The following is a 21941-nucleotide window of genomic DNA, read 5'->3' on the forward strand; positions in this document are numbered from 1 at the left end:
ATTTATGGGTGATGCGGCATCCACTTTTCTTGCACACTTCTGAAGGTGAATGTGTCTTTCCTCAATTAATATGATCAAGGATCTCTAACATTGTCTTATATCAAGCGAGTCCGCACTTAGCTTGACAAATACTAACGGCGAAACAATCCTAATACGATTTTTCTCCTACTCAAACCAACCATATATACATACGTTGATACATACATGCGTAAGTTTCCATGAACCATTTATTTCTTTGGGGGGGCAAAGCTCCTCTTAGTCTAACCTTGTCACTAGTCATGCGTAACCGAGAGAAAAAGAGACAAGAAAGAAAAGAAGGCAGTATCTACCGAACAGTACAATCAACGGCGCTATCTCATAGAAGTACAAACTGCAGTTGAGTGAGGATCTTTTAGACGGCGCTGTACCGCAACTCTCCTATTGGTTGCTTCGCGCGCTTTGCCAGAGTGCGCGGGGAACGAGTGACTCTCTCGGTCTATAGATCGTCGCCGTACGTGTCGGATCGTTCGTGGGGCATGGACGAAGCAGAGCGGCGGGCGTGTTGAAGACGCTTGCACTCGGCTTCCTTGGCCCGCGTCTCGTCGCTGTTACCCGCGCGCTGTCTTCATTCGAGAACGCGATCGGACGCATAGACGCATGCACGGACGAAGGGACACATGGACGAATGAACCGATGGGCACACGCACGGATGAACGGACACGCGGACAAATGAACCGACGGACACACGCATGGAAAGACAGACAGACAGACAGACAGGCAGACAGGCAGACAGACAGGCAGACAGGCAGACAGGCAGACAGACAGACAGACAGACAGACAGACAGACAGACAGACAGACAGACAGACAGACAGACTGATGTATTGACGTACGAACGGGCGGATGGACAGAAGCACGGATGGACGTACAGATGCTTCGTCCCCACTCATCATCACTCACTCCGTTGGTATGCTGTGATTTTTTTTTCTTCCAGTTCAGCTTGCAAAATAAATAGCTACCACCATCTTAGGCTGCCCCGCTCCCACGTTTAATGCAACCCTTAAAGTGGACATAGGGAGAGCCGCCGTAGTAGCTCAGTTGGTAGAGCATCGGACACGTTATTTGAAAGTCGTAGGTTCTTTCTCTCCCCATGGCACCTTACCTTTTCGTCCACATATTTTTTTCACATCTACATTACAATAGAATTCTAATGACATTCTTTATACTTGGCATGATTGTAAGATCTTATTAACATTGTCTGTAACAAATAAAACGATCCCTTCTTTCCTTCATCGTTTTGCATGGTCACTTTAACGAGGAGCTTATGTTTGTAATGTACATTTAGATACAATGCGAGCATACTACAAATAATTATAGGTAAGGAAGTATGCATTGAGGCACCGGTGGGAACATTCATCTCAGTCCAACTGGGCTAATATTCGCATCGTTTGATCACGGGTTACATGTCAAGAAGTTGAATCTCAGCCGCTACATGCAAGCTCATGTGCTTAAATTTACGTGCATGGTGTAAAATGTTTCTAATCATCCATTAACACGTATCTTGCGGTCACATTGGGGTGTTGGAACATAAGATCTCAACAATTATTAGCTTGTTATGCATGTAACTGGCCAAGCTCCCTGTCCTTCCGCATTTCTTTCGCTCCTTTCATATGCGTCTATTAGGACAAAGTTTACAAAACAAAATGATATCGCTAGTAAGTTGCTTGCCGAAATTTCTATTATATTTTGCAAACTGCTAGAACTGTTTTATGTCTCGTAATATTGCATCACACGCAGCTTACATTAGCCCTCCCGTAGTTGTGTTGCAACGTTTTCCGTGATACGTAAAATTTGTTTGTACAAAATATACAGCTAAACCTAAATGTTCCTACTTGTGCACACAAACTACACTTATCATGAATCAAATACAATATTCACTCACGCGTGTTCATAAAGTAAAACAAGCATTTATTACAAAGAAATATCCATGTCGCAATCTCTCGATGCAGTGCGACCTCTGACACTTAATTCATTACAAAGAAACAATTTATTACAGTACACACTAAAAAATTATAACGCTGTTGCAAAAATGGTGTCCGAGCGTCTCACGCTGTGACCACCGTATTAAGCACAAAGTGGGTTTTCTTCCCATCACATTTCATATACATGAAAATGTTGCAGGCATTCCTTGGAGACCTTTAGAAGGACATATATCGAAGTGCTTCTTCACATCGATGAGTGGCTGAGTTCGAACGCCCAATTGGGTCTTTTAGGAGCCAGTCGCTCACTGCTAGGTTTTTTAGTAGCTTGACCGTAGTTGCGAAGCTCCTGGAGTATTCCTTACGAAGAAGCATGACATCTGCATATACTGGCCCTCATGTGACCTGGTTGTAGCGATACGATGAATCAGACGGCATCAGGGACGACAGGCAAGTCACAGCTTCTAGCGTTTACATCCATCGGCGTGAGTCGCTGCTCGCCCACTAATGATTCTCGGTAGCCGGACCTCTGTGAACTGCCTGGCAGCCATATGGTAATTTAAACAGGATGGTCTAAATATTGCCAATCTGTTACATAAGCGTTGCAAGCCTTTGGTGGGGTATTTGACCCTGAATAGACAGGGAAGAGTGTGCTATCATCGTAGCTGTTAAGTGGTCTCATACCCCGTGTAGAGAGCTTGCTTCACTCCCAACTCACCATCTTCAGAGACTTCTGCAATCAAAATGCGAAACAAGTGTCAGAAGTAAAAAAAAAGGAAAGCATATCGTGTTCGTGCAAATGAACCTTAGGTTCAGAATTATCTTATGGCAGAAGAGACTATACAGAAACGCAAGTTTGGTGTGTAATGGCTGGTGATGTTGACTTTACGTACAATGTTAAATCAGAGAACACACACCAGACATCGAATAATGGAAATGATTTTTCACTCTAATACTGTTGTTCTGGCTTCTGAAAAATAAGCTTTAAATTGCACATGACATCATACTAAAGTGCACCATTGATATCAGTGAATACAGAAATCAACAAATAAATTAAACGAGCGCATTTCTAGGAACCTCGTCTGTGAACAGTGCCCTAAAGTACTAGCTGGTGTCATTATTTGAACTCAGTCTAGCATGCTGTACTTAAAACAGCAGCCATAACGCTATTTATTTATGTTCTGGAAGTTGTGGAACCTGTCAGCTGCATTTAGTTTTGACTAAACTTAGTGTAGACTGAACGTTTAGTTTCGACAGCAATTCACGGCCGAAAATAAATATTAAGGGCGAAGCATTTCTTTGCGTACTGCCAGCACATTTACTATCTATCTATCTATCTATCTATCTATCTATCTATCTATCTATCTATCTATCTATCTATCTATCTATCTATCTATCGGCTGTCTTGATTCCCCGCCTCCCCTAAAGTCGGGGTGAAAAAAATTATTATGGGAAGGTATGATGGTTTGACAAGTATGACTGACTGGTGATGACATGAACATTGGGACGATCTCGTCACGTACGTCGTCAAACCATTTGCACCAGACATGTGAGGCAAATACCTATATACCATGGGCAAGTATGTGCCACAGGTATGCGGGTATGTGCCATAGCATATTGACAGTTTAAGTGAACCTGTGAATGGCGAGAATAGACATTGGTATATTTAATGCTATGGCGTTAGGAAAAAAAGCATAAGTCGGCACCGTTGACCCATTGCATGCAAAGAATAAAGATCAGGGCCGCAGCAGGAATCCAACCTAATCATTCGGCGTGGCAATGAAGTAGTCTACCATAGAGCCATGCTAGGTTTCGATACTGCTTGAGTAAAAGACCCAATACAGGTGTAATGCTGGTGAAACGTAAATTGTGGTTGCACTGCTGATTATCACATTTGATAAACAATACGTACGTACTCTTATTATACAGCCGCCATGTCCGGTTAACGTCAATTGCAGGTAAGTGCAATCCACTGAAGTTGATTTACGTAGCATTGTCCAGAGCTACCATCCACATGAGCACAAGCGCTACATGTCAGCTTACCGCTTCTGATGTTGCGAACACTCATGTTGCTGTTCGCATCGTTACCACAAAGCGTAAAAAACTGGTTATATAAACCATATGCTACTGTTGAACATATGTCTGTGCGTACATCTGTACATATTGTTAGCGTCATCTCGTAACGTTTTACAATACATTCACCTTCTCTCAGCATGCTTCGCATAACGTCGATTCTCAAGTTACATGGGATCAGCCGATATTATACAGTATTTTTGCTTGTTACAAACTTACGTCATCTGTCTCACTTTTTCCCATTAATTTTTTTATTCATTTCATTTTTACTAGGCTAACAAAATACAGAATACCGAATTATGCGTAACAAAAAACAGAATATTTATCCAAAATTATTCGACATCTATGGCGCATTAAATTGCTAGTATCCGTGTACAGTTGAACAGCTTAATAGCCAAAGCCCTCGAAAACGAAATATGGCAACATTGCAATCTCACGTTCCCGGCAAACGTTCGTAGTGTTCAATGCACTTGCTGCCTCTCGACAGCGAAGAGCATTTCAGAAAACACAAACGCGATAACGATAAGTTCAGGTAGATCCACTATCTCGTCAGCTCATGAGTTGGTTAAAAACCCTGAAGATTAAAAACTGCAGCACCGCCCACTCGACAAGTAGAACACATATTTCCACAAACAAGAAATCGGTGTGACCATTGCTTTCTGCATTAACTTGAACAGCAGCAAGACTTTCTTTTCTTCGCTGAGAACAGTCTTATTCAAACGCTGTTGTGTGCAACAACATTGGCCCATGACATATACATGCGACGACGCAAACGAAAGTCATGTCATGCTGACATGCGTAAATAGTTGCTCCAGCGTGTCGCCCATGGTTTGCTTACATGCAGTGTTGTTTGGCCTTGACATAGACAATCTTAATCGGGTGTCCGCAGCAACTCTGCGGATGCAGCCTGCAAACCATTTCTAGTCGCAGGCTACTTACGCATAGCTGTTATTCATCTCAGCAGCTCTGCGGATACTGCCTGCGAACGCTTTCCAATGGCAGTGTGCGTACGCAGAGGTGTGTTACAGACGCTCAACTAAATTTTATATGTTATTAAAACTTCATGCGACGCCCATGATGACGACCAAACTATGCAAAGCTTACTACGATACGAGTCGCGAGCAGTCAACCTTCTTCAAAGCAACGGGAAGCAAAGCAAGATCAGCGACTTCTTTATATAAATTTTCATATTGCGAAGTATTTCGCATGCGTATTTCCTTTTTTCACGACAATGAAACTCGCACAATAACGATCAAAAACCAATTCCTCGGCAACAGTGTGATTGAAAGGTTATACAGCATATGCTGCTGCAGGAGCATGCGGAGTGAAGCACAGAAAATTTCTGTGACTAACAGCCACAAATGACGACGTCAGTGACTTTTCAATGGAATTAGGTTGTTACTTCAAACCAGAGTAACTAGTGTAATCAGTGAGTGCGTGTTTCTCTCGGTGCTTCTCACAAGCAGACGGTGCGAAATAAAACACTTGCCAAATTGTTCCGTATACTCTGCTGCAGGATTTACTTCATCAGTGGTAGATCTCCAGTAGGCTTCTGCAAAATAAGCGCATCAGTTAGTTAGAAGATCAGTGTCACCGCTGTCTTGAGAGACCACATTATACCGCATGGTAGTCGCACTTTTTTTTTAATGCAGAAAAGCGCTGCCTACCCGGAATATGTGATTCGCCGTAGCCTTGTCGCTTCGGAATCACCTTTGGCACGTGACCATCATTGAAGATGAGCTTGGCTCCTGGCTTGCGCACTGCGTGATTCTGGAAAGGGCTGAGTGGCATATGATGGACTGCAGGATATTTCTTCGGTGGAGAAGCGTGGTTGGGTACGGCAGCATTCTGCGGGTGGGCAACCACTGGCGGGAAGTGCAGTTGGGAAGTGTGAGCCTGCTCGTCCACGTGGCGCTTGTGGCCTCCGTAAGCAGCGGCTTCGTGTCCCGGCCGTTCAAACGCAGGATGTTCGTGTCTCGGCTTTAGCACCATCACTTGATGTGCGTCGTGCGGTCGCTTCATAGGTATATAATAAGGTCCCTTGTTTCTGTAAGTGTGTACGGCGTAAGGAACGTTTGCCGCAGTGGGATACGGCGGCTGATAAGCTGAGATTTGTGCATAATTGTGTTGGGTCCCGTACGGACGAGAGTACGCGGGGGATGATGGATAAACACGTGGGACTTGGTATTGTGAAACGTAGATTACGCGCTGCGGTGGCCCATATCTTGGCGGGTGTGCTGGATAGTATGCGGTATGCTGGACTTGCGGATAAGCAGGCACACTGACGGGAGCGTACGAGGGTTGGTATAAAAGATCATAAGGTGTTTGCTGGTAACTGACATAGGGCTGCTGATACTGGTACGTGGGACCCATGTGCTGGATTGGCTGGTAAGGTGACGGAGGCCCTGGCATATAGCTCGTGTGAGCGGCTGGCTGATAAACTGGCTGGGGTACGTAAAAGACCATTTCACTCGGTTGATGATAGGGGGGTGCTTGATAAGGCTGATAAGGTTGATAAGCTGAAGGTGGTTGATGTGGAGGGTTCGGGTGATTCGTTGTCTGAGCGGGGGGGTAGACTACGGCCTCCTTTGGTGGCGCCGCTGAAACAAATGGTTAGAAACAATTTGGAATAACAAGATAACGCAGCGAGAAAATTTGTTCTCGTGCAACATTCATTAAACTTTCTGTTAAAGTGATACAGAGGCCATAGGACAATTTTTTTTAGTTTCTTCCAGGTGATTTTTAGTGCAAAAGGGCAGCGCTATGTTTCCTCGGAATGCAAGTATACCATCGTTTTTTTTTCGCATAAAATAATGTCTTTATAAATTCAGACATGACATAATTCCCAATTCGCACTTTGAAACAAACAATTTATAAAGACATCTTTTAACAGGCAGCAACCTTCCAGTAATTTAGGTTTAGAGCGCTAAGAATTCGACCTCGTTAGTATTTAGACTTTCACTTACGGGCTTGTATCAAAGCCAGCCTACTACACAAACGTTAATGAATTCATTGACGGGATTACTCAGCGGGTACGCTACCTGCACATGATATTGAAATGCATAGTCGACTCATCATTAAAGATCTGCTGATTAAGTTTTAAAAAGTACAACATACTTGCCAACATACAAACCTAACCACTGAAAACCAGTGCTCACAATGACACCAGTTTCACATGTTCAAGCCTCTGTATGAAAATAAGGCACTTCAGAATATGACTACTTCACGAACCTCTTATAAAATATTCCTAGACCTGCATGACGGCAATGGATCGTTGAGCAGTTCGTAGGAAAGCATGCTGTCCGCAGGACATGTTTTTTTTCGCCAAGTTCGATGCATGGTACATCAGCGCTTTAATAGAAGCGGACCTCAAATGGGGACGCCCAGAATTCTCGAGCCTCAGAAGTTCAGAATTTCTTCCTGTAGTAGATAGGCCTTGATTTCGAGCTTGTTGCTTACAGGTCATAATGTTTCTATTCTTTAAGATCGCCTCAACCGAGCACGCATATCTTTCAAGAAGTTCCAAAGCATTGGGATATTTGGCTTGCGTACGAGCAACCGGGCTTGGTGGCTGGTTTCCTGGTCCACAGTAGCAGAGCAACTAAAGCCAGTGAGGCTTTAGTTGCTCTGCTACTGTGGCCTACTAGGGGCCCCGACCACATTATATTATCACGTCATCTCGTTCGATTTTTTTCCCCTCTCGGTGTTAAGCCTAATGTTTGAAAACGTGTGAAAAAAATTGTTCAGTTTATCTGTTCATTATTTCCACCTATGCGAAGAATTCTGCTTGAACATTCTAGTTGAGCTAGGGGCTACTGTACAGTCCCGAAAAATGACATACATAATTCCTAGCATGCACAAGCTTTGGCAGCGTATATATACAGACAGTCAGTATTATGTTAAGATTAAGAGAGCTTTCAGCATACAAGTAACAATATGAATGCATTATTCTCTAGGAACATTTCCACTGATTCCATTGCTCTGTAGAAATAATTTTCTCTGAAGGCTAATTTCCAAAACGCACATTTTGGAGTAAGCAATTTGAATTGCTTCCTGTGTGATATTTCATGCCTACAAGCATGCTAAAGAAGTAATAATGGTTCGAGGTACGATTATGTTTGCAGATATTATGCCCATTCGTCTATTTCTGGTAAACTTTTACAGTTATTTATGTCTTAAAACTCCATCCTTGTGCAGTAGTGACACAGTAATAGTAAGTCATTCGAAGTTCATTACCTGAAACTTTACCAAAGGCTAGACTGTTCTTGCATTAATTCCCAACATAACGTGGTCAATAATCGATCGCACGACATAATGTTTAGTACGCCTGATAGTACGCCTGCCACATGACACGCGTAATGGCAATCGCAGCGATTGACTTTCAAAACGAATGTCTTTGCGATCTTGCATTCCGGCTCTACACGGCTATTTGAAATGACATTCGTAATTGATGTCAATGTTTATCGGTGGGCTGCTATGATACCAAAAAGTTACAAATCGCGCATTTAACTTACATAGCATTGTCCGGCTGGTTCAAAATATACTGTGACGTATTAAAACAGCACCAGTAGGACAGAAAAAAAAACGCCAGGGCAGTGCGTAAGGCGAAGCCTGCCTAAGGCCTGCCTAATGCGTAAGGCACAGTCAAGCGAAAGCTAGAAAAGCGGCCTTTCAGAGCCTTTTCTCAACACTCATCGGGGTAACTACTGCAATCACACTTGCTTGATACCTACTACGACATTGATTGATTGATTGATTGATTGATTTATTTATTTATTGATTGATTGATTGATTGGTTGATATGTGGGGTTTAACGTCCCAAAACCACTATATGATTATGAGAGACACCGTAGTGGAGGGCTCCGGAAATTTAGACCACCTGGGGTTCTTTAACGTGCACCCAAATCTGAGCACCTACTACGATACTATTGCATTTTTTTGGTAGTAAGCCGGAATTCGCTATGCTATTTTTGCCATTTTTTTCTGAGAAGTGCGGTAGCCGCTAAACACTTTCAAGAAATTTCGTGCCAATTGCTCAAGCCGTGGCTGACGACGATGAGGAATTATGGCTGAAGTGGGTAGGCACCACAGTTAATTGGTGAACAAGAAAATGCTTTTGTAATGGGTTGGAGCATTGAACGACCCACTCGTTACGCTATTCGCATTGAGCGACGACTGGGTGTTCTTTCGCTGTTTTAAAACGCTTTATAAGTCATATTAACGTGATTGCTTTCCCGACATCAAGCCTGCCTAAGGCAAGTTTGCCAGTAAGTCCCAAGCATCGGAGAGGCTCAGATTTAGAATAGTGGGATGGCAACCAGTGGACCCTGTTTCGAGCCCCACCGTGTCATTGGCGCTAGTTTTTTTTTTAATTTCGTGCTATGTGGTTACGAGCACCCGCGGCGGTGGTGGACAACTTCGATAGGGCGAGACCTGAGTTGAGATCTCATCGCAGCTTTCGCTTTAAAAATTCTTCGTACATATCAAAAGGAAGACTAGCTCAAAGCCGCTCCCAACTTACAGACGGCAATGTTTGAAACTGCGACAGCGTTCACGAATGTGTGACCGCCATGAATGGTGATCAGTGCAAACGAACGTTAATTCCTCTCCAGCTGCTGCGAATGAAGCATCAGAACAGACTGAAGCGCCTCAACGAAGACAAGGAATTTGGAGCTGCACCTACATGCCAATTCGTTTACGTTGGCTGCCCTTTGGGTTCCCACTTCATGAGCGATTAACAGGAAACTGGTTTGAAAACACTCTCCCTAAACTGGTGTTCGACACGTGCGTGCCTGATACTAGCGAGCCTAACGCGGAGACGCTGCACTTAAACAGCAGTGAGCGGGTGTAAGAATGGCAAGTCAGAGACTGAGAAAAAAATATACAGGAAGAAGTTTTTCCACTGTCATGTTGCACGTTAAAACGTTGTCTAAAAGTTAACCACATCCTTTAATAAACGTCTGAGCATCGTTTGCATCTGCTTTAATATGTCAATTTTGCGATCTCTTGTCAAGTGCCTGTTGACGAGAGTACACATGTCGCTCTTCCATGAGTTCAGTGAACACATTCAACGGGTGAATGACATTATGTGTGACTGTTATTCGCTATGGCCGTGTAGCAGCAACAAAACTGGCATTAACGCCTAATGTCACTCGCTGCGAGTGACATCACAGGTGCCGTGTGTCAGGGGTATAGGCCACCACCATGCTTGGAATTTGCTTAACTTTCACAAACTGCCACTTATTGAAATCATTGACCCAAACACTGACTTTGTGCATCAGGTTCTTGCTTTTACTATACCACAAAGAAGAATTCATTATTGTTATAAACAGCACAGCAGGTGAGTTTATCTTACCTGGAACAACTTGGCCTGGTTTGGAGTCCGGAACATCTCCTTCAGGTACCACCTCTACAGTTACGTTTTTAACCACTAGCACTGTTTCTTCGCCTTTGTCCTTTTTAGCGTCGTGCGGTTTGCCCTCTGGAATAACCACATCAGTTGGCTTTTTCTCTGGCTTGTCATCAATCGAAATGTGTGTTTCAGATTCTGTAGTCTCCACCATTTTTGTTGGTCCAGGCTTCTTGACCTCCTCTTTGCCTTCTTTCTTGTCTTCAACAATCACTACAGTTTCTGGGGCTTTGCCTCCTTTTGCCTCTCCACCATCCTTACCAGCACTGGGTGGAACAGGATTTTTCGGAACATCACTTCTCGGAATTTCAGGTTGGCTTTCCGACCTGCCTTCGCTATCTTTGTTGGTCACTGGCATCACGATGGCAGGTGGATTCTGCTGCTCCGATCTGGGTGCTTCTGGGCTGCCATTTTCTTTACCTGGCGCATGCGCTTTATTTTGTTCTGCTCTTGGAGGCTCCAGCTGACTAGCTTTGTTGTTTCCGCCCGCTGGAACGTCTGAGCTTCTGGGTGCCTCCGCCGGCTCATCTTCCCGACCGCCTTCACCAACAGTAGCCTTCGGCTGTTCTGCTCTTGGAGATTCTGGCTGACTCACTTTGCTGTTTTCTGCTGCACTTCTGGGCAATTCTGCTGCCTTATATTTAGGATCACCTCCCCAGCTACCACTAGCTTTTGGCTGTTCTGCTCTTGGCGATTCTGGCTGACTCGCTTTGCTGTTTCCCGCTGCAGGCGCTTCTACGCTTCTGGGCACTTCTGCTGCCTTATTTTGAGGATCACCTCCCCCTCCAACACTAGCCTTTGGTTGTTCTGCTCTTGGAGATTCTGGCTGACTCGCTTTGCTGTTTCCCGCTGCGGGATCGTCTGAAATTCTGGGTGCTTCCACTGGCTTATTCGGAGGCTCAGCTCCTCGACCAGATTCGCCACCACCAGCCTTCGGCTGTTCAGCTCTCGGCAATTCTAGCTCAGTCACTTTGCTGTTTTCCGCTGCAGGAGTTTCAGCACTTCTGGGTACTTCTGCTGCCTTATTTGTAGGATCACCTCCCCCACCTGCGCTAGCCTTTGGCTGTTCTGCTCTCGGAGATTCTGGCCGAGTCACCTTGCTGTTACCCTCGGCGGGAACCTCTGAAATTCTGGGAACTTCCACTGGCTTTGGCGCCTCAGCTCCCCGACCTGCTTCACTACCGCTGGTCTTCGGCAGCTCTGCTCTTGAAAGTGCCGGTTGACTTGCTTTCTCTGAATCGGGCTTGTCCCCAGCCCTTGCCATGAGATGATCAACTTGAGCAGTGTCAGGAGGTACACCTTGCACGCCAGCTCCATCGGATACCTCCAGCGTGGGAGAGAGAGACCCTGACTGACCCGCTTGTGGAATGGGATTTCCGCGGCTGCTGCTAACAGTGTCTCCCTGCTCGTCCCTCGGTGAAACGATAACAGGTGAATCCCTAGGTTTCTCAGCTGAGGCACTCGCTGTCAGTCCATCCTTATGCTCTCCGTATGAGTCATCGGGTTTCTTCTGACTGTCACTGTTTGCAGTATCAACCTTCACGTCTCCGGAGGCCAAGTCTTCCTTTCCGATGGGTGCCTGTATATGGCTCTTCTCTGACGTAACCCCCTCAATTGTAGCCATTTCATGCTCCTGAACAAAAATCCCTTCGCCTGCTGTGCCACTTTGTTCCGGTACTTCTTTTGCTGGTGTTGTTGTGGAGTACGTGCTCGGTAATATAACATCCTCGGACACAACGTCGTGATATGTAGCAGCGGTCCCTGTTTCTGTCTCTGACGACATGCCCGACAGAACGGTGTGGCCTTTTGAGTCATCACCAGTTGTGTAGACGTCCAGTTTGACTTCAGGGCTTGGAGGCGGGTCACTAGAGCTACTGGACGACATTGCCGCCGCACGTAGCCTGCTCGGAACTTCGTCATCCGTGTCGTCGGCTCGGGCCTCGATAAGTGGCTCAGAAACCGAGCCGAAGACGCTCACGTAAGGTGCTGGCGTGCTAAATATAACTGTTTGTTTAGGAAGGGGTGTGACGGCGCTAGCACTATCCCGGTCTTTGGTAGCCAGTTCAACGGTATCGAGGTCGTCATTGAACATCTTCCAGAAGTACTTTTCCTTTGGTAACTCTGCCGCCTCTGTTTTTGTCTTGTTTTCTTCAGACGCCGCGAAGTCTGTCATGGTATCTTTACCGTTTCCATTGTCCATGGTATTGTAATCATAGCGAGTACCGCCACTCTGTTCATAATCCGTTGCTGTTAGTAAAGGTCGGTGCAATAACGCTGCAGATGTACCGGTTGCATCACCGGCTTCGTCCGTTTGTTTTGTTTCTTGATCCGCTTCTGTGCTTTCAGTCGCACCATAATGAAAACCGCCATAATGAGAAGCATCGTATGGTATTGGTCCTGCTGAATAGATAAAAACAAAACGGGATCGTTGATTTAGCCGTGGACCGTGTAGATATGAAATATTCAACACTTTGCTAAAAAGAAAACTTTCACCCACGGCCATTCACCTGTGTGAGACAAGAGTTTTAGAAATCGCTTATAGTATCTTTTAATCTCCACAGGGAAACTTTCAAGGCTAGTCCAGACCACACAGGCTTGCAAAAAAGAAGGAAAGTTTCAATCAAGACAGGACGCAAAGTAGAAAGTATAGCTGTGCTATAAAATAACCGCAATATCTCTCACCCTAACCTAATGAATGGAATCGAGAGAAGTCAGCATTACCTTTCCTCAACATGACTTGAGCGCGCTTGTGAGAAACCTTTTGTGTTTACAGCGAAGTATTGTAGCAAGTAGCAGTAGTAGTTCGAAGGAAGAAATTGGACATCTATAAATACAGTGGCAGGACATGTACTCTTTCAAATTTTCTATATATTTTGCGTGAATCACTATTAATAAAGCATGGCATGTTAAGTAATGTGCATGAGAAAAGTTGATGTTTTGCCTGTCTTGCGTGTTATTCAGAGGTATAACTATATCAAACTATGAGGAGAGGCTAGCATCATTTCACAGGCTGCATATATAAAGCTGCAAACGTCAGTTTACCAATCACGTCAGCAACATTGTGTCAAGAGCGCACAAACGAAGGCGAACAGGCTTCAGTAGATCACAGTGCACATTTAATGGTATAATGCTAAAGTGGTGAACGGTGCAGGTACGCCTGAGGAAACATTTATTATCACCTGTCACCTCAACGCATCACCGAAACGTGAAGATAACACCGCAGCAAATACTGGATAAGGAAAGCCTGTAGTCAATAGTCGTACATTTGACGGAATGGTTACGAAAGGAATAAATGACAACAACCTGTTCAGAGCCTCAAGAAAAATTCATGCGGATTTCTCAAATGAAAGCTTCCTTGTTAAAGATAAGTACTGAGTGGTCCGGGGATCGGAACAGTAGTCAGAGGCTTTCAGGCATGGTGGCTTCGGAAAGAAATCTGTTTGAATTTCTTTTTGCCGCCTCGGTGCAATAAATGAGTTGTCAAATATCTGTCTCGTAACCATTCGTCCACTCGTATCTGAGAAATCGGTATGGATTTGCTTGGTATCATTGGGACAAACGGCTGATTATTCGTGATATCTTTCATATCGTGCTAGCAGTACCTTTCAAACTGTCTCCAGGCGAGAGATTTAATCGTTCTGCTCCTGCTGGCACTTTGTTGATGGTTGCTACTAAATCTAGACGATACGCTCAATGCAACATTGCAAGAATAGATGACGGAGAAGAAAGACGTGAGGAATATCTAGCTCATGTTTACCTTCTGAAGTGAATGCTTTGTCCGAAGATGACACTGCTTCCGTTGAAGATTCGATCGGAAAGGCCTCTGCTGTCATCGCTGTTGGCAAGGCTCTGGCACTGGTGATGATGAGCGCGAGTGCTGAAAATGTTTTGGGTATAGAGCAATGAGCCTTACTTTTTTCAGTGTTTAGAACGCTGGGACACGCTCTATGAGGGCTTCTGCACCTTCTGTTAGAAAGCCGAGCACATGTCATCAAAACTTAGCTGATCACTAGAATGGTACATCGCAGGCAAATAGTTTTAATTCTTTTTTTTCTTTTTCGCACTAAGACTGTACTAAACGCTTTTTCTTACGTATGACTGCAGACAAAACGCGAAGAACTTTGCTGATCCCACTCACTGTGCAAATTTGCGTACATAGAGCTGTCATATGAATGTGTGAACATTCTATAAACGACTGTTGTTTACGCACAGGGACAGAGGAAACAGGGAGGGAGCAGGCTGGCAGTAACTGCCACATAAAGCGACAGGGGCGCCTGGTTAAAATGTCAGGGAGAGGAAATGTACAGGGTGTTCCAACTATCACGCAGAAATACGGTTTTATTTAAATAAGAACGTCAATACGCGTAGCAAACATGGCGCATATTGTTTCTTGTACAGCGCAGTAGCCCCTATTAACTTTTGGTTAAGTAGATTCAATTAGTTAAAATTATATTTGTAGCTCCTCAGATACTTACTGAATTTTCAACATGTCAGTGATACATATCTAGGTATGTTCAAATTACATCAAATCGCGCTATCTTTAACAATGTGCTGATTTCGTGCTCATGTTTTCTGTTAGATAAAGAAAGCCCGAGAATTCAGAAAAAAAAACATTTTAGAATAGTAGAGTGCAGGGTGCATCAGAAAGCACAACCCTCAACCATGCGCAAGAAAAAAAATTGCAGAAGAAAAAATGGGCATCGCTCTATCTGCCACTTCCCTGCCGAAGAAATGCGTCACTTTGGTCTCACGGTATCGGCCGTAATCAGAGCAGTGCTCGGGTCGTGCTATCAATGAGAGCAGTTTGACGTAAGATATGGACATTGATAGCGGCGTTTAATCGAGTCGAAACAATCGCTGCCAAAAAATCGGGAAGAATGCCATGGGCACTCGTCTTTTAGATTTTCTAAAACGCGGAACATTGTGTGCCAGGTCTCTTGTATAACGCGCAGCAGGTAAAGCAGCCGCTTGCAGTAAGCCTAATTGATAGCACTGCTTTTTTTTTTTTAAGTGGCCGCGAAGTTAAGCATTTTTTCCCCGCTTCGCGTACTTCCATTATCAGCCGAAAATATTGAGCTGGCAATTTGTATATGTTGTCGACAATAGCACGATTAGATGTCATTTGAACATGCCTACATATATGAGTAGTTGTCAATTTGCCAATATATTTATGTATAAATCACTAACCTCGTTAACGAGGAAACGAGTAGTAGCCTGCGTACTGGGAAGAATATGTATACAAGGTATGGTTTTAGTAACGTTGTTCAGTTTGAAATCCTGCTGCGCGACAATTGAGACACCCTTAAAAGGGGAAATGGAACTTCTTATGCGTAGACAGAAGCGCTATCCATCGCGTTACATTCTTTGATGGAATAGAGGAAGTGAAGATGCAAGGAAAGAACAAGCGAACAAAAATGTGAAGTAAACAAACTACGTAGGCTCTAACAACATTAAGACGTAACCTGTGGGAAAATGCTTATAAAAGGAAGAAGGGTGGGGGCTAATCAATTCTGTACAAGAAAGAAAACTGGATTCCGTGGGCCTAATAACGTGGAATCAGCACATACTCCTCTAGAAAACAGGCCATCGGCAAGGTTCGCACACTTCAGTTTAGCTTATATATATATATATATATATATATATATATATATATATATATATATATATATATATATATATATATATATATATATATATATATATATATATATATATATATGTATATATATACCTTTATAACCAGAAACTACGATATCATTATGAAGGACGCTGTACAGTTTAGGACGCCGGGAATTCGGACCATCTGCCATTTTTTAAAGTGCACTGAGATTGCACAATACCCGAGTCAAGAAAAAAATGTGTGTTATGCTGGCGTGCTTATTCACCGATATCCCCTTGATCGGCACGCAATCCAGCGAATGACCCAAGCCGACGTGGCAGCACCCCACAGCCACAAGCGCATTTGATTTAAACGTCACTCTTGATTCTCAATTACTGGTTATCGGTGAATAACAAGCTACCCGCTATTTGACGTCGAAATTCAACCTCGCTATTTGACGTCGATTGGACCAGCTATTTGACGGGCCTCAAAAGCTCCGAAGGGACTGAAGACTAGTTTTCGTTCGAAAAAAGGGCCATCGAAGTGCGACCGCCGCCACCAGTACCGAACCCGTGACCGGTGCGCGTCACGACCTGAGCACCATAACCACTGCACCAGCGCAGCGGCCAACAGGCGTGGTATTTCTGTGGAGGCGGAACTTTATACACCTTTTCACAGGAAGGCAAAAAACACCACCATGATAGGCTGTGCGCGGGAGTACTAAGGCTAAGGGCGCAGCGTTGTCAGTGCATTTTCGAGGGGACGCACCAATTTGCACAGCCCAAGGAGGGCTATGGCGGCGCTCAGGGAGGCGTATATGAAAAGGTTAATACGGGACAGTGCTAGATGCTGGCTTGAGGATGTCTGGCGTGTGCGCACGAGCTAGTCACCATTCTTCGGAGTGTTTCATCTACATGAGTTGGCTCCCCTTCTCTCAATAATTCTCTCTTCCCTCCTCTGCCGCATTCAAGTTGTGCGAAAGGCAGTTCGACGTGTTGATTCGGGAGACGTTCAAGCAATTGACCGCCGGGACTGGATATGTGCCGTCGCAATTATTTTTTATGTGGTTTGTATGTAGGTCGGTCACGGAGGTAGTGTGGGTCATAGTTACAGCCAAGGGCCCAGGGGGTTTCATTTTGGTTACAGCACACCCAAGAAAACCCCACTAACATCCACAATCATTGAAGTACGCCGTTAGCGTGTCTTAGAACTTCGAATATAAATCTATTTTTGGACATTGATTACTCGCCCTCTGACAATTCCCGCTTATTCATATTTCTCTTCTAGTTTTACTGTTCTGAAGCATGCAGACTGCTCGCTGATCGAGTATTTACGGGGCTTGGCTACTAACTCAAATGTCGTGGGTTTTGTCCGAGGAGGTTATACTAAAACTATAACCTCCTTGGTTTGATCCTAGCCACGGTGTCTGTTTCCCTCTAATGGCCCGTGCACTTGAATCTATACCCCAGAGCACAGCTGCCATAATTTCGATAGGGGCAAAAATGCTTGAGGCCCGTTGATTTATTAATTGATGTGTGTGTTTTAACGTCCCAAAACCTCCATGTGATTATGAGACACGCTGTAATAGAAGGCTCGGGAAATTTCGACCACCTTGGGTTCTCTAACGCGCGACCAAATGAGAGCACACGGGCCTACAGCATTATCGCCTCCACCGGAAAAGCAGCCGCTGCAGCCGGGATACGATGCCGCGACCTGCGGGTCAGCAGCCGAGTACCTTAGCCACTTGACCACCGCAGCGGGGGCTTGAGGCCCGTGTGCTTAAATTTTGGTACACGTTAAAGAACCCCAGGTGGTCGAAATTTTCGGAACCCTTCACCGCGGTGCCTCTCATGATCATATGATGTTTCTGCTGCGTCAAACCCCAACAATTGTTAAAGAAACCCCAGATAGACGAAATTTACCGAGCTCTCCGGTGTGGCGTGCCTAAATCATATTGTGGTTCTAGGCCTTAATCTCAGACGTTAATATTTACAGGATATGCCGAGAAACACGGCGTTATATTGTTAGCCTGAGTGAAAAAGTATATAGGTATCGCCTTGTTGCATTTTTCGGTACATCCATGCCAATTTCATTACGCCTGACGTTTCACTCACTGTTTATCAGAGGGATATGACACGGCCACTCATCTGACGACAAAGAAATTGGAAAATAAAGATATTCCGCAGTGTGTAACATGTTGTGGCCGTTTTATATATTCAAGCTCGACTCAAGGTTCGCTGTTTCTTATAGCCTGCATCTAACGTCACAAAGCCCCGATTTTCCGCGCCAGGGGCGTTGCACGCGTTGCTGGCAAATAGCAGTCCTCATTTTTTTATATTGCGCAGATCACAATTCTTCTCAGTCAGACTGCATTCAGTGCGGGAGACTGGCTTTCATAAAGGTTGGTTGCATAAAATGAAAAACGAACTAGCCGAGACGTTCACTCCTCCAAATTTAATATGCAAATGTGTTAGCGATCAGTTCGCCACGGCATTTGTAGTACCCTCTTGAAGTCACTTACGGTAAACTTACAGCTTGATGTGCTGGCACCGTATACACCCATAGTGAAGTGCTACAAATAACACAGCGTTACTTGTGTTAAAAGCGCTTCACTATGGGTGCTCATAAAAGCGCTTCACTATGAGTGCTATGGGTGCTCATAATTGAGTGCTCATAATAAGCGCGGGATTCGATACCGCGACGTGCGGGTAAGCAGCCGAGTACCTTAGCCACTAGACCACCGCGGCGGGTCCCACAACCTTCGTAATGTGTCAAGCGACATGGGCACTTCTCAGCTGAGCGCCCTCGCCATAGAAACATCACAGCGTGTCTTGCCCATTCGTAACGAATGCAATTCAATCTAGCGTAAAATAAGTCATTCAAGGCAGGTAAGTGTGAAGTGACCGATTGGTTTCTCGCATCATTTGCGCCTACTTACATCGATTAACAACGCCTTCGTAGCCATTCGCTGAACCTTCAGTCACGTAATCGGCAAATTTTATCAAGTAAATCTACGTAGCTTTTGTTGAACATTTCACTTTTATGCTTACGCCACATCCAACCCTATTTTTTTGAATGCGAAGGCATAGTTTGTCCTGTTTGCTTTAGTTAGATTTGCTGCGAACCGTATACGAAATTATAGAATGATGCACTTACTAAAGGAAAAGTTGTTACAGCCCTGCACTCAAACGCTTAATTACGTATCGGAAGTACACTGTACATCTGATAACGATAACAACAGACTTTTGTAATATGGCAAGGGAGTCGCTCTTACATAGGTCTAGAACTCTTCACAAACTATATCATATTTGGCCGAAACTGGGCGAGTAGACAATAAAAGAAGTTACAGCGAAGACCGACGGAGAAATTTTACAACTAGGAGTTCTCTAGCGCACCACAGCACACGAGCAGACCCGTCAGAATGCGACCGGGAACCTAAATATTGATCTTGGGGTCAACAGAAAAAGACACCACCGCTGTACCACATTGACGCCTCCCAAATTTCACATGGTTGTTTTAAAAAAGGCAAACATGCAAGCGTGTCTAGCTCTTGCTGATAATTAAGCTTTTATTAAACAGTGCACTTACCTGCTGCTAAAAGCATGGCGAAGCATCGGCGGCGCCTCATGGTTCAGCCGTGTCGATCGTTCTCTGCCACCCTTCGATGCTGCCACAGAATGCAGGTGGGGCGGGCCTCACGACCATAAGCTCACGATGTTTTCGCCAGGGCAAGCACGTACTTTGTGGTGGCTATGCGAGCCGCAATTTGCGAACTTGACGCTCCCTGCGTGCTATGAAAACCGGCCCTTCACCGGCTGTTTACATCCGCCCCCCTTGTTGCTTTGTTACTTCAGATGCTGGAATGTTCTCCCCCTCGCAGCCAATAGGAGTGGTCTGCCGGTGCTTGCAGTTAGTTAGATGATCGGCTTTCGAAGCGAAAGGTTTTGGTCAGGTCCTGGGGGTTTCGCGATAGCGCGTCGGGTGGATGCAACGCTCACCTCTGACGTTTTACGGGAAGCTCATATGTGCGTTTCGTCGGAACAAAGTGCCGATGCTGATTGCCCTGTAGTGTTGCGCTTTGCTTGTGCATGGCTAATCTTGCTCTTCAAAATAATAATGTGCAATTTAGTACACCCAGCACCAAAAGCTTGCATGCAGGACGCGTAATGTTCGAAGAAACAAAGCCATACTAACGATGTCACGTAGACGTACTCTAAATAAGTGTTCCAGCCTGAAGTTAGTATTGTAAACGATGCTTACCCTCTAGTTTAGAAACATTGTGCCCTACACTACGGCGTATCTCATAGAGTAGAAATTCGCATTTTTGTAGAATCACTGTCTCTCAAACATTTTCTTTTCAGTGTACAAATGTAGTCAACTAAAAATCATAGGTGCATAAACGCTATAGACTACGACCAAAAGGTAACAAAAGAATTTAAGTATCTATTGACGTCTTGCTAGATTAAACGTGGCTTCTCATTTGCAACATTTCAGCGCAATGCTGCAACAGTGCAATGGCTATCACGACTTCAATGCAGCGTCAGTTGTTGTGGCTAATCTGCCTCATGCGGATGCGGTCGAACCCTTATTGATTTATGAACCGGAACAATGTAATGTGTTGGTACTTCGAAGCGTATTCGTCAGAGCGTTAGTCGGTTTTTCCAGAATAGTCTGTTTAAATAACATGTGTCGACTCGTAAGGCTCCGGTATCACACATTCAAGGTGTATGTGTTTTTTTTTTTTTTTTTGCTGAGTCACTAACTCAAGCACCTTGTGATATACTAAAGCTCTTTTTTACCTGGGCGTTTACGTATAGAGACCACGACATGATTATGAGGGACGCCTTAGTGGAGGACTCCACGAATGTCGGCCATCTGGTATTCTTTAACGTGCACTGCCAACGATGTCACTGCACGGGAGTATTACCATTTCGCTACGCCTAAATGTAACAGCCGTGGCTGAGATCGCAGCCGTGACCTTCGGATTAGTAGCCGAGTATCTTAACCAATGATCCACCGTGGCGGAGATGCATATAACGGAAGCGCCGTTAAATCGGATGAGAACAAAAAAAAACGCATGCATTCCTGTGAAATACAGTACGATAATGTGTAGTCATGTCAAACAAAGTCACACTTAACTGTGAGACATTTATAACATGTCAATGTCCTAACTGTTTGTAGCGACCTCTAAGGAACTCTGCTTCTGCCAGGAAAAAAAAAAACAGTGGATAGGTGCCAACCTGGGTTCAGTGTTTATGTCACATGGATGCGGAACCTAGAGAGATAGCAGTGGCATTGCTCACTTGACTGAAGCGCTGCGATCTTAGCCTTGCAATGTCTTGTGACTGTTTTATGCATGATGAGGCATGCGCTTCACCTGAAATTTCACGGAGGTAACACATCTTCTAAAGCGTTACTGCAAGCTTTCTGTTATTGTGCTGCTGAACGCTACTGCAGCTGACGTGTTGTGCACCGCCGTGACGATGGAAGCAGAGCGCTGCGTGAAGAAACATTGAGCGGTGTTCATTCACTTCCCCTAAAACGAGCGCCCATGGATACTGCGGGCTGCATACTTGGTATGTTCAATTCAATTTTGCAATACAATATAACACTCCCTTCTGTTATAACTGCCTTTGCAATGTGCGATGCTGCCTAAATGCTTAAAAATAGTAAGGTCTCGCCTTCAACAACCTGAAACCAAGATAATGAGGGACGCCATACTGGAGGGCTCCGGAAATTTCGAACACCTGTTGTTCTTTAGCGTGCACTCGCATATTGCACGGTACACGGACATTTTAGCATTTTACTTTCAACCAAATAACACGACTACCACGGTCGGCATCGAACCGCGAGCTTCGGATCAGCAAAAAAGCATGCACCGTAACCGCAACGCCAGGGCAGTAC

At 44.8% G+C, this 21941-nt stretch overlaps 1 protein-coding gene across 2 annotated transcripts; it reads right to left on the reverse strand.

Annotated features, from left to right (window-relative positions):
- Positions 1-1924: 1924 nt before the first annotated feature.
- On the reverse strand, positions 1925-20101 carry LOC142786784 (uncharacterized). Of its 2 annotated transcripts, none has more exons than XM_075884430.1 (6): positions 19626-20101; positions 14196-14315; positions 10385-12835; positions 5697-6629; positions 5519-5581; positions 1925-2689 (listed from the first exon to the last, which is right to left on the reverse strand). In XM_075884430.1, the coding sequence occupies exons 1-6, from the start codon at positions 19663-19665 to the stop codon at positions 2625-2627; spliced, it is 3672 nt and encodes a 1223-aa protein (XP_075740545.1). In that variant the 5' UTR covers positions 19666-20101; the 3' UTR covers positions 1925-2624. The 2 variants fall into 2 exon arrangements, with proteins under 2 accessions (XP_075740545.1, XP_075740544.1); XM_075884429.1 differs by having other exon boundaries at positions 10385-12838; positions 19626-20099.
- Positions 20102-21941: the final 1840 nt, after the last annotated feature.

The sequence above is a fragment of the Rhipicephalus microplus genome, unplaced genomic scaffold, assembly GCF_043290135.1.
Source record: "Rhipicephalus microplus isolate Deutch F79 unplaced genomic scaffold, USDA_Rmic scaffold_32, whole genome shotgun sequence".
Lineage (NCBI taxonomy): Eukaryota > Metazoa > Arthropoda > Arachnida > Ixodida > Ixodidae > Rhipicephalus > Rhipicephalus microplus.

Coding starts and splice junctions, on each gene's coding strand:
- LOC142786784 (XM_075884429.1), bottom strand. CDS start 19,665: ATGAGGCGCCGCCGATGCTTCGCCATGCTTTTAGCAGCAG. Junction 5,582..5,696: donor CGGCGAATCACATATTCCGG/GTAGGCAGCGCT, acceptor CTTATTTTGCAG/AAGCCTACTGGAGATCTACC. Junction 2,690..5,518: donor AGAGTATACGGAACAATTTG/GCAAGTGTTTTA, acceptor TTTTGATTGCAG/AAGTCTCTGAAGATGGTGAG.